This window comes from Brachycentrus maculatus, unplaced genomic scaffold (genome assembly GCF_059751285.1).
Source record: "Brachycentrus maculatus isolate JH-2025_06_01 unplaced genomic scaffold, ASM5975128v1 h1tg000294l, whole genome shotgun sequence".
Taxonomy (NCBI): Eukaryota; Metazoa; Arthropoda; class Insecta; order Trichoptera; family Brachycentridae; genus Brachycentrus; species Brachycentrus maculatus.
Genome location: NW_028281045.1, coordinates 512,672 through 526,244, shown reverse-complemented (window position 1 = coordinate 526,244; position 13,573 = coordinate 512,672). Strand labels below are relative to the sequence as shown.

The window sequence follows — 13,573 nt, the reverse complement described above, 5'->3', positions numbered from 1 at the left end:
AATATGGCCAATTTATAGATCACAGTTTTTGTGAAAAATCACCTAAAGGGTACTTTATATTACATTTAATACAAAATGTGTTTGTAAAAATATTCAATATATATTTATTTATTAAACGGCTAATGCCTTTAACATAATACGTATATACAGTATCTAATATAAAAATACACTAATGAATACACTAATAGAGAAACAAATAGACTTAAACATAAAATAATAATAAAATAACAAAAAAGTAAGCACTGGTAAATACACATCTCCTTCACACACTATCAGCGAGCAGCGAGAGAGAGTGAAACACCACATTTAAATTTATCCATTATAACATGGAGAAGAAATGCTGAGAAAGTACAGACTTCAAGGTGGATAACAATAAATCTATACTTTCAAAAGCATTGGCTAACATATGAAGCCGTGGAATCGGAGAGAACATGGCATAGTTTGCATTATGTAAAAATACTGTGAATATAGATTTTTGCCTAGTACTTCTTCGATGCACGCTAAGCTTTATTTGATTTATATTCAAAAAATTATCAGCCGACATTTTATGTTGAGAACCTCTAACTTGCAATGGATATAAAAAGGGTCATAAATGGGTCTATTGTTTTGAAGAAATTGCCTGTTACATTGTAAATAAGTATTATCGTTGTGTCGGGTTGTGGTCCCATGTTTAGTGTCGCGAACTCTTAAGTCAGAGTTTCTCGGTTCGAACCCACTCTACCACTATTTGATACCTATTTCTAATAATGAGCCGCTCAGGTTCACAGAAATAGTATGAAATTGAAATATTTGTGTAAATATTAAAAACGTAAATATTTCTGTTTATAAAAAAATATTGAGAAATCGTAAGAAGAAGAAAAACTGAGGATTTTTTAAGCTTCTTTTTTAATAATAACCCAAACATAGGGCAATTAAATATATAATTTAAAAAAGTAAAACTTTCTTGACTTTTAAAAAAATTAGTCTTAATAAAAATAAAAAAACATTGTTTTTTACATCAAATTATTCTCTTGTCTTCCGTATTTATGTAATTTTTCTATATGGTAATTATATCATAGTCTTACAGGAGAAAGTGGCCAACTGAAAAACGTAAAATGTTCAGGAGGGCCATCCAAATCACTTTTGCTTGGCAGGAAAATAAACATCAATGCAGTTAGTCATTTTTAACAAGTCAATATATTATACTTCCAAGTTTAAAATCCCTTGGGATTTTTTCAGGGCAATAGTAAGATATCAAATAGTCAATGATCACGTTTTTGTAAAAAATGCACTTGGTCACTTTCTCCTGTATGACTACGGTATGGTGAATCTGAATTGTAGAATTCATCAAACAAAATTTGTAATAAAATTCTTAAATATTCAATTAAGAGAGTTGAGAGTAAAACGATTTTCACACACCCCTAATTATACGAGATTTGAAACGTTACAGAAATAAGCTGTATTTTTTCATGACTGAAATTTTAGAAAAAAGATAGTTTATTATCGGATTCCTATAAATTTTTCCCTTCTTGACTGCATGAAAATTCAAATTAGTTTCACATAGCAAATAATCGCATGATTTATGCACATAGATATGATGAAAAATGACCTATTTTTATTTGTTTGTTGTACCTGAATTTATTTGAACCACTTCCAGCTTTTTTCAAAAAATGCTATGAGAAGTCTTAGATTTCATTAATTGATTCGGCAATCACTTTGTGGTAAAATCCATCCATTTTTTTTAATGTTTTACTAAGTAAATACCACTATTTCTTAAAATCTGATGTGACACGTGTTTCACTTGTTGTATTTAAGAAATAGTGCGGAAATAGAAATAGAAAAAATAGAAAATGATGCGGAATGCATCGAAACACGTGTCACAGTACATTTTAAGAAATATTGCTATTTACTAAGTAAAACATTAATTAAAAATAGAAGTCTTAGATTTGACGCGGACCTCACTCGTCAGTGTAAATTGTAGCAATGCATTTTTTCACGTGTGATAGTCTTCACAAAGCATAAAGCTTTTTTTAATATATTGGACGTCGTATGCGAATGGATGTTTAGTAACGACTTCTGTTATTTATAGATTTGGCGTTTAATTTGTAGAATTCCGTTTTAATTTATATATTAAATGTTAAATCAAACATTTTCCAAAGAAACCTAGTTATGGCATTTTCAAACGTTAAGGCGAAACAATTGTATTTATTGATTTGGCGTTTGATTTGTAGAACTCCATTTTAATTTATGTATTAATTTTAAATCAAACACAGATTTTTTGAGTATACTAAATTGTATTTTACTAACGAAAACACATAAAAAATTAATATTGTGACAATTATTTCGCCTAGTCGTGGCATTTTCAAACGAACGTCAATTAGTTTGAAACATCTGTTTGAAAATGCCATAACTAGGCGATATGTCACAATATTAATTTTTATTAACAAAAGTTAATAAAATACAACTTAGTACACTCAAAAAATCTGTATTTGATTTAAAAATTAATACATTAACGAAACAATTGTTCCAAAATAGATATTTATGTGTTTTTTAACAATAAAATACAACTTATTAGACTAAAAAAATCAGTGTTTGATTTAACATTCAATACATAAACTTGTATTATTAGTGGCTAACGTCTTTTTATCTTGTTGTCTAGCCCGAGGACAATCTCCAGTATGGGGCTTCCCCCGAGTTGGGTGGTGGGATGCACTTGCAGCAGGGAGCAGGGGGCGCCCGGCAGGGGGCGGGGGGCGCCATGCCCGGGGGCTCCGCGCAGGCCCGCGGGCGCCCCGCCGGCGTGGGGCCCATGCGCGCCAGACCCATGGACCGCAAGATAGACACGTCGCCCTACGGAAGCACAGTATACCTCAGGTAATAATAATTATAATAATAGTGATTAATTTGGATAATTTATATAGCGCCTACCTCAAGTTGTTTCACTGAATGAATTGGGGAAAAGAAGATAGTGGAAATGATTTAGCAAACAAATTTGCTTTTAGTTTTTTTGTAAAGAACATGTCACTCTCAAGGTAATGGTGTTTTTTTCTTATACATGTACTTTTTTCCACCTGCAGTAGAACTCCATCCATCCGAATCAATTCCCAATTCACTACCAGACCAGACCCCATTCAGATAATCAAATATTCGGATAGTTGGAATTTTTCCGAAAAAAGGGTTTATATATTTTAATTAATTATTGTATGTATATTAAAAATGGGAGGAAATAACTACATTTAATTAATAAGGGGCAACATTTTTATATGTTAACATATTGTTTGCGGGAAACGATTAAAAGTGTCTTTTACATACTGTTGGTAGAGAGCGGGACACGCTTATAAGCGTTCTATTTGCTTACTTTTCGTTGAGCGTGAGAGATGCCAAAAATCATTGTACAGATCAGAACTGGGTTTGCGGTTACTTGTGATTAGTATACTGAGGATCAGGCGGCAGACTATCCGAGTATAATTGGGGTCGGGGATGATGAAAAAACCACTGACAACAATGTGTTAAGCATAGTACAAGTGCTGTACATTAGTACAGTATGTCTGTTGTATACCGTTGATGAAATTCATTGCTTACTGAATATCTCAGTTAAAGTAACCTGTTTGACTACCATCTGTTTTCAGGCAGTCAAGTCGCACATCTGCTTTACAGTGAAAAATTGCATGCACAGACAGAGTATTATTTTTCGAATCACAGTATGTTTCCGTCACAGTTTTTTTTGTTTTTTTGCTTTTTTGCTTTTTTGTTTTTCGCGTTACTGATCATTGTTAAAAAAAAGCATTAAAGTTGAGTTTGGAATTAACTACACAATTTTAATTTTAATTATTTAATTGCGGCTGCAGACGGAGCCGGAATGCATATGGCGGCTGTAAATTCGTTCTGTATTATCTCTGGTCCATCACGTTCACGTATGAATTTTGGGATGACGAGGACTACTAATTGGTTAACCTGTTAACCGGGCGGTCCGCTGTCCAATTACGCAACTTACGACACAAATGTCAACACGAAATCATCCGGCGTGTTAAAATTCATACGTGAACGTGATGTACCAGAGACAACACAGGAATAATTTACACCTGCCATATGCATTCTGGCTCCGTCTGCTGTTATAGTTCCAGCTCATGGTCCATTTACCTTGTAAGCAGTCGAAGGTTGAGAAGTTGATTAAAGTGTTGTGTTTGGTGTGCAGCCCGCCGCCGGACAGCAGCTGGCGCCGCACCAACTCGGACAGCGCGCTGCACCAGTCCTCGGCCGCGCCGCGTGACTCCTCCCCGCACCACCCGCACCACGCGCCGCACCACCACCACCACGCGCCGCACCACTCGGGGCAGGGCGCCCCCGCGCCGGGCTCGCCGCTGCACTACGCGCCCGCCTACCAGCACCCGCTCATGCAGCCCGGCCACATGCAGCAGCACCACTACTCGCACTCGCACCACGCGCTCAACTCCCAGCTGCAGCATCCTCTCAGGAGAGGTGAGAATGAGGCTCTTCCTTCTTCTTGACTCCTGGTATCTCTAATAAGAATCGGACCCACAAAATGACTTTTCGGACTTGTAATCTACGGCCATAACAAATTACTAATCTTGTTTTACATTCATATACTGAATAAAACTAATAAAACTTTTGCTAATTAAAATGCAACTTTGTTTTAAAATCACTATAAATATTCTATTATAATTTAATTATAATGTCTACCGGTTAGCTTGGAAACCAGTAGACATTATAATTAAGTTATAATAAAATATTTATAGTGATTTTAAAACAATGTTACATTTTAATTATAAAATGGAAAATCACAAAGTTAGTGCTTCAAATATAAATCATAATAAAACTTTTGCTAATTTTATAATTTTTTTCAACGGTCACTTAGTTGTAATACCTACTTATTTTTAATGTAAATTTTACTTGGTAAAGATTCTTATTTTTTTTAATCTATTCTAACATATCAACATTATGTTTCATCAAACTTACTTATTATCTTTAAATAAAGTCTTTTTGTGGGGATTTCTCTCTTGCATACATAGAAGAACACCGATTAACATATAACAAAATTAACTTTAGTGAAGATCTCTTTATTCTGAATATGGAACACCAATGTATTTCATCTTCTATGTATATAACCAATACTAGTTTTTATTTTATTCATTTATTCGGCAGTCACTGTATCGTAATATTTATCCGTTTTTAATTTTAATTTTACTTGGTAAATACCATTATTTCTTAAAATCTATTGTGACATATCAATATTACATATTAATAATAATAATGAAACCCTTATCCGCACCCCAATGGTGCATAGGGCACTGCGTCATATAAACGCAGTGTTACCTTGATCGTTTACACATGAAGGAAAGATGATCAGCCCTCCGCTTCAGGTACCAGTCCAGGGTAATATTATTACATATTACATATTATATGATTAAATACTAGTGAATACTATTTTTTGACATCTCATCAAAGATTAAGAAGAATATGGAAGTCTGGGCATTCACTAGTGAATACTGTGTTTGATAATGATGGGGAATGCATCAAAATATGTATCACAATAGATTTTAAAAATAAGTGGTTTTTAGTAAAATTCAAATTAGTAAAAAAAACTTTTGTTGTTTTGAAAAATTCACCGCAACGTTAGCTCATCCCTCCTTACTCTATACAAATATACTTTTTTTTTAAATAGTAATAAAGTGTTAAACTCAAACTTGGAACTGATGCAATACAAAAAAATTATGAATTTATTTGCTAAATTTGTCCATTTATCAAATATATTTTTTAATATAACTATGATAGATGTACCGTCATATAAATGTCATAACGTGAAAAGGTGTTAAATCAATCATTGGAAATGGTTAATTGATTTTTTTTCAAAACTCTTTTCCTTCATTTTTCCAACATTTTTGATTAACAGAACTGAAAAATGCAAATTTGCGAGATCAGGACTGGATTGACAAGTTACATGAAAAATGTGTTTCACAATATATTCCTCCTCAAAAATAAGTAACCATCAAACATTCTTCTAGACATGTTCTCCTAGTAAGGTTTTAAAGCTTACGCTTAACATGGTATCCCTAAATATGGTTTATTTTTGTAATTTAAAATATTTTAAAACTATGTCTAATTGTTATTTCAGATGGGAATCTCGATGGAATGATATCAATGTTAGATACTAATCCCAATAGGCCAAGATCATCGTGTGAAGTTCCTAGAGTACCAGGGATTAAGTGAGTTATTTAAAACAATCTATTCAATTATATTTGACATTATAGTAATGATATGAAAAATACAGTGAAACCTGTTAGATTGAACACCACTAGTGCAATGAAAAAAACCTTCAATGTAAGGAGGTGTTCAATTTAACAGGTAAATAAAAAATTATAGAAAAAAACTTAATTTATGCCAATACAAGTAAATTTTTTATTAAATTTAAATGAAAATATTTATTGTTTCTTTGAGAAAAAATTTTCAATTGTCATTTGTTTTACGTTTTCCACTTGGTACTTGCACAACTGATGGCGGACGAGTTTAAAGTCTGTGAAAGACCTTTGACCTCATGTGTATTGGCAAAGTCTGAGAGGCACTTTAAGCTGGCAAATGCATCTTGAATTGTGGGCTTGGGAATTGGAATTTCTTGAACAATTGGTTCAATTTCTTCGTCTGATGATTCAAGAGATACAAAAAGAAGATCTTCCTCCCAACCAGTTTCTGTGGATGTTTCAAATGCTGGAACATCCCCACAAGGATTATTAAGATCTGCAAATCCGTTAGTTGCTGTTAAATCCTGTAATTCTTGTTCATCAACATGACTATCGTTAGCACTTGACTCTAATGTCAATTCTTGAATTCCAGCTTTTGCAAAACAATGTGATATTGTTGATGTTGTTACTTCATTCCAGGTTTTTTGTGAATATACTTTTTTATCAATAACCAAAGGTGAAAGAAAAAAAAAAAGTTAAGGGGGACAAAGAATTTACCAATATTTGGCTTATCTAAAATTATTTAATGTTCATTCTAACAGTGTGTAATTAAATGATAAATACTATTTTTAATGTTTAATGTTCAAAGTATAAAGGTGTTCATTCAGAGAAGGTGTTCAATCTAACAGGTTTCACTGTATGAATATTCATATATTTATATGATTGTTGAACAACAAACTAGACAAAAATATTGAAATCTTTTAGTACACAACCGTGATGCACGATTTACACACAACGAAGGTTTGAAAGTCCCATGAATCAACAATAAATATGGGAGTCGAACTCTGCAATATATCGTTCCGAACATTTTTAATTTGTTGCCGACGGATGTTAGAGTCAAAATAAAATATCGAACAAAGGCAAAATAAAGGAATGGGTTAATTTTATGAAAATTGTAAAATGTTTATATTCTTAATTTTTCTCTCTTTTTTTGTGTATATATTAGATTAAAATCGTTAAAAACAAAAATTGTAATAAAAAAGAACTCCACCGACAAGACACACAAGGTGGCTTGGTGGGTCTCAGCAAAAAAAAAGTTCTAAATATGTAAAAATTGTGATTTAAATAAATATATACAAATTTAGGGTCTGCCATGTTCCTTACTCAAACTATCAAATAATTTATTTATTGATTTGGCGTTCAATTTGTAGAACTCCATTTTAATTTATGTATTAATTTTAAATCAAACACAGATTTTTTGAGTCTACTAAGTTGTATTTTATTAACAAAAACACATAAAAAATTATATTGTGACAATTGTTTCGCCTTGTTAGGGCATTATCAAACGAATGTCATTCGTTTGATAATGCCCTAACAAGGCGAAACAATTGTCACAATATAATTTTTATGTGTTTTTGTTAATAAAATACAACTTAGTAGACTCAAAAAATCTGTGTTTGATTAAAATTAATACATAAATCTATCAAATAATTTTATTTCTAGAATTTCAAAATATTTTCAAATTATGGTTTTTCGAAATACATATGAGCTTTTAATGAATTGTTGCATTCATTGCATATCTTTTATATTAAAAATATCAAAATTTTGTTGCCAAACATGCAATGAGAAAGATAGATAGTCAAGCAAATGGCATGTGTAAAACACAAGCTTATCACAGGGTATTGGCACACTGGGGCATGGGAGTTTGTTCCTGATCAACACGAGATATCTAGTGGTGGGGGTATGGACCGTGAGACATGGTGTAGTCGACAATGAAGGTATTAATGAATATGTTCCTGAATAGTGTGCATAGTATGCTTCGTATTATGGGGCATGGGAGTTTGTTCCTGATCAGCACGAGATATCTACTGGTGGGGGTATGGACCATGAGATATGCTGTAGTCAATGAAGGTATTAATGAATATGTCCCTGAATAGTGTGCATAGTATGCTTGGTAATGTGTAAAATCGTGCGCGATGTGAGTGTGAGTGTGTGTGTGTTGCAGCATATACCCCTCGGCGCACGACTCAGGCGGGGTGCAGATCCCGGTGAGCAGCAACACGGGCTCGCTGCCCGACCTCACCTCCGTGCACTTCCCCTCGCCGCAGATGCACTCCCTGGACCGAGGCGAGCCGCCCGACCACAACACGCCTTACAGCAATGTGAGTGCACACACTTTTACACAAACGAAAACAATGTACAATGATAACCGGGTACATCCTTGTACTAAAAAAAACAGTTTTGAAATCGGGCATTTATTTACTGAGATATCCCTTACTCCTTTCAACAACGTCATAAATAAAAAATCGTCAATTTTCAGTTGTGCATGTTTTCGGAATGCCCAGAAAATGTACTGTATCCCAGCAAAAGCGGCATATTTGTAATTTAATATTTACCCGTCTACAGGGCAGAAAGTGTTGTTTTTGCATTTTGAAGAAAAGGTATTGTTTAATTATTTTTTTAAATATACTAAATATTTTTCAAATGGATAAAAAACCTTCAGGTTTTACCTAAAAAGATTTGTTGCACAGTAAAAAGTTCTAAAAGTGGCTTGATATTTATTTGTAATACATTTCATTTTATTCTTAAACTTTAAAAACGATCTCCTGAAAAAATCAAGTTTTTTGATATATGACGTTGTTGAAAGGAGGAAGCAATATGTACTATTTTACAAACAAGCAAAAAAAGTAGGAATACAAGGAATTTCAGACATATTTCAGACAAAACAATAAATGAACATAGGATGAATAATTGCATCATTCGCAAGAATCTGCCAGTTGATTCTGCCCGTCAATTGATAAGTGTGTTTGTAGTATCTAAAGTCGATTTGCAATGGTTTATATGTACATGAATTTACCAAACAATAAATGACTAATGACTCGGCTGCAATCAGTGTTAAACCCTGCGGCAAGACTAGTTTTTGAAATTTCGAAATTCAGTCACATCACCCCACCAACTGTACTGGTTACGCTTTCCCGAAAGCGTTGAATATAAACTATGTCTACTCATGTAAAAATCAATACATAATATGGCTCCAGAGTATCTAAAAGAGCTGTGTATTGCAGACTGATTGTTTGATAGACGTCTCACGCTTTGATTGGCAACAACTTTTATTTCGATGTATAACTTATTGGATTTTTTTAAACATGAATTGACAGTATTTGCACAACCCTAAAGGAATACCTAACATACTATCCAAAATGTATCTGATACTTTAATAAATCATGCTGTCAGATCTGATGGATCCGGTATTTCTCTCTATATTCTTCTTCTTTTTCAAAGCCTTATCCGCACCCCAATGGTGCATAGGGCACTGCATCATATAAAGGCAGTGTTATCTTGATCATTGTTAACACATGAACGAAAGGTGATCAGCCCTCCGCTTCAGGTACCAGTCCACTGTAATATTGAATAAATATTAGAGTGAAAAAATATTTATTTGACCTCCCCCCCGGGAATCGAACCCGGGACCTCCAGAATGGTAGCCGAGGGTGCTGACCTATGGAGGCGGTACATTACGTAAAGCCAATATATCGGATTTTGGTAACCAAAGAGATAACTTGTAAATTATTGGACCCTTGTTATTATTTGATTTTTTTTACGAGTCGGTAATTGATGCGGTTTCCATATTCAGAGTCCCGCATCAGCGTCGCCCGCCACCCTCTCCCCCACGTCGGTGGGGGCGGGGAGAGGCCCCTCCCCCCACCACTCCCCGCGGCACTCGCCGCACGGCAGCCCCACCACCCCCACGCACTACACAAACCACCACCAGGTAAGTGCCCCGCAATCGCATTAACTTCCCCAATAATGCACCCTAGAAAAAACTCACACATTTTTATGTTTTGGTATTTAAAAAAGTTCAGTTTTTCAATCTTTGCCAAAATATTTCGACGATTCAGGAGACGACATTGCCAGAATGTCCTTCTTAGTGCCTTGAATTAGAAGGGAGAGGGATACATACACCTGTTTTGCCTACTTCTCAGCCCTCTATTCAGTATCCTAGGGCATTGAGTATCAAATAAAAATATCCGTAAAATATCTCCCTAGAGCCCACGAGCAATATTGTTTCATTTGAGAAGCTCTGATGGCAAGCTTATTATTAGGGTGAAGACGGACCGGAGCATTTCGTCGTAACGTAACATGTTACGATGTGAGCATTCAGGCAGTCAGGATGCTCGGTGATGCTCGCCGCGAGCGATGTTACGACATTATGTTACGACGAAATGCTTCGGTGAGTCTCCACCTTTTAGCTTATTATGTCATATTTTCAAGCTTTGAAGCTTTTTTATTTATGAAGTTCTATCTGACTTCTTAATGTCCGTATTCTTAAAATCTTTCAAAGTTTTATAAAAGTTTTTCTTGGTAAAACTACATTATATATAATATTAAAACGAGAACAAGTGTCACTCTAAGTGTGATGATGTCGATATAGAAGAAACCCGGTCAGTGGTCAAATAAAAAAAAAATGGAAAAAGCTAACTTTTATTTATATTTTCTAAGGAATAAATTAAGGAGACGCAAAGTCTCTATTTTAGAGGGTTGTCTGCAGGTAGGGAAGGTAGATGTGAAATATTCATCACAAATACTCAGACCAATTGAAAATAAATATATCTTGAATTTATTTTGCAATTGGCGGGAATCGAACCCGCAACGCCAGTTTCGCAGTCGAGCATCTACCCACTACGCCACCGCGGCTGTCTAGTTGTCGTTTCAATATTATTGCTTATATATTCTTATTTTTCAATTAATTTTGAAAATACAAATTTCAGTTCTCCCTAAATGTCCTCTGTCCTGTTGTTTCTCTTTAATTTTAAAATTTTGCTAGATGACTTTACAAAAAAATGTGAGCCATGTAGGAGTGTAAAATATTATAGAAATAGTTTGTATAAAAATTATTTTTTTAGTGTAATATAGTATGCATGGAATATTAGAAGTAGTGTTGATGTTTTGTTTAACAGATTAATGTCACCTCTCTTTTTGTAGTTGTTAAATGTTGTTTTCTGGTTTACCTGTAGAGATATGCAACTAATCACAGTGAATTTGTTCAAATTACTTTATTATTTATTCAGCATGGATTTTTAGTGTCCCAGAATCTTTAAGGGACATCGCAATATAATATTTTCATAGATTTTTCTTTTGCCGTTAACTCTTTACTTATAAGTTACATATTTATTAAATGTATCTATAAAAATGTGCAAAATATTGGACAACTATGAATCAAGTTTCATTATCATACTACTACTATTGACCCATATCTTCAGCCAATGATGCATAGGGCATTGCATCAAGTCGATGCAATGTTGATTTGATCTTTTAATATATGAAGGCACGGTGATCAGTCCTGCACTTCAGGTAATATTGACACATTGTTTTGGGGCGGTTTTTTAATCAACTCCAACCTTAATTATACTCGGGACAGTCTGCCGCCCGGCCCTAAGTATACTAATCACAAGCAACCGCAAACCCAATTTCCATCTGTACAATGTTTTTTTTGGCGTCTCCCGCTCTCAACCAACAGTATTTAAAATACGCTTTAAAGTTTCACATTTTACGTTTCCCGCAAACAATGTGTTAAATAAATATTACACACTTACTGCTAAAAAACTATAAGTTTTATTTTGATCCCCCTGGGAATAGAACCCGGGATCTGGACCGTGATAGCCAAATGTGCTAACTACTACACTATGAAGGCAGATACTACATAAATTTAATTGAAACCCAGTCATTGGTCAAATAAAATAAAAGTGGAAAAGGCTATGTAGTAATTTTATTATAAATATATAGATATATACATACATATATATATATATATATATATATATATATATATATATATATATATATATATATATATATATATATATATATATATATATATATATATATATATATATATATATATATATATATATATATATATATGTATGTATATATATATGTATTGCAATGCCCCACAAGATTTTTATCTAAAACCTAATTTAATTAGAAAAGGTGACAAAATAATTTATCTCGTTTTATTTGATTTTTAATAAATCTGTTATTAAAAAGATAAATATTTGTGTTTTTATTAATTACACAAATATTTAAATTTCATACTATTTCTGTGAGCCTAAGCGGCTCATTATTAGAAATAGGTATCAAATTGTGGTAGAGTTGGTTCGAACCGAGAAACTCTGACTTTAGAGTCTGCGACACTAACCACGGGACCACAACCCGACACACTATTAAGTCTACTTCCACACTGTTGTGGTTAGCGTGTTTGGCTACTGTGCAATGAGGGCCCGGGTTCGATTCCCAGGAGTGTCAAAATAAATATTAGTGATATTTTCACTTTAAAATTGTTTTAATATAACCCCTAGTTGTCTGCCACACAAAAATAAGTAGGTACCGTAGAACGGGGCTACTTGAACTTTGATGTGTTACTTGAGCCCAGTACAAAAAAATATTTAGATCTGTATTTGGTCTACAATAATGAACGTATCGACATGATTCATTGTTTCCCTGACAGGTGACACTTGTTGTCACGATACATTCATTATTGTAGACCAAATACAGATTTAAAATCTCTTTTTTGTACTGGGCTCAAGAACAACATCAAAGTTCAAGTAGCCCCGTTCTACGGTACTTTGAATTGTTAGTTTTTTGTTGTTGTGTCTGTGCAGATCCTTGTAATTGATGTGTTATTTGAACCGTTTACCGCTTACTTTGTTGTCAAGTTGAGTTATCTTTTATTTTGCTGTTGTTATGTTTTTAGCTTTGTCTCTTAGTTCATGTTTGGTGTGTATTTCAGAGTCACTTGTCTGTGCCAAATACAAATGCTAGGTACCTTCATCACAGCAAGGTTTGTTGTTCTTTTATGATTTGGCTTATTTCTATTGTTTCATTAACCCCTCTTTTTACTTTGTGCATGCTTCCTGTATATGCGATAGAAGTCCGTTAATTCGATATTCAAGAGACCAAATTTTTGCGAAAAAATTCAAATCGCAAATTGCAGAAGTCTTGCAAAGCGCATTTATGCCAAAAAAAGTGTAAATTCTATTTAGAAACTTTTTTTTGCGACAGTGCGTAACATATACATACCTAGTATGATTTTTAAAATTTATTTCGTTATATGTGGGAATTCGTTATTACGAAAAAATATTTTTTGGCCTCTCTGCTTTTGTTATATCGCGATTCTA

The 13,573-nt window shown here is 33.8% G+C and overlaps 1 protein-coding gene across 2 annotated transcripts in view; it reads left to right on the top strand.

Annotated features, from left to right (window-relative positions):
* Positions 1-13,573, top strand: part of Crtc (CREB-regulated transcription coactivator) — an 83,113-nt gene that overhangs the window by 45,617 nt on the left and 23,923 nt on the right. Inside the window, exons 2-7 of one of the 2 annotated variants that reach the window (XM_088267413.1) lie at positions 2,639-2,853; positions 4,175-4,458; positions 6,113-6,203; positions 8,401-8,557; positions 10,030-10,167; positions 13,186-13,236. In XM_088267413.1, coding sequence (XP_088123539.1) covers positions 2,639-2,853; positions 4,175-4,458; positions 6,113-6,203; positions 8,401-8,557; positions 10,030-10,167; positions 13,186-13,236 — 936 coding nt within the window. The remainder of the gene's footprint in view (positions 1-2,638; positions 2,854-4,174; positions 4,459-6,112; positions 6,204-8,400; positions 8,558-10,029; positions 10,168-13,185; positions 13,237-13,573) is intronic. The other variant, XM_088267414.1, reaches the window with a different exon arrangement.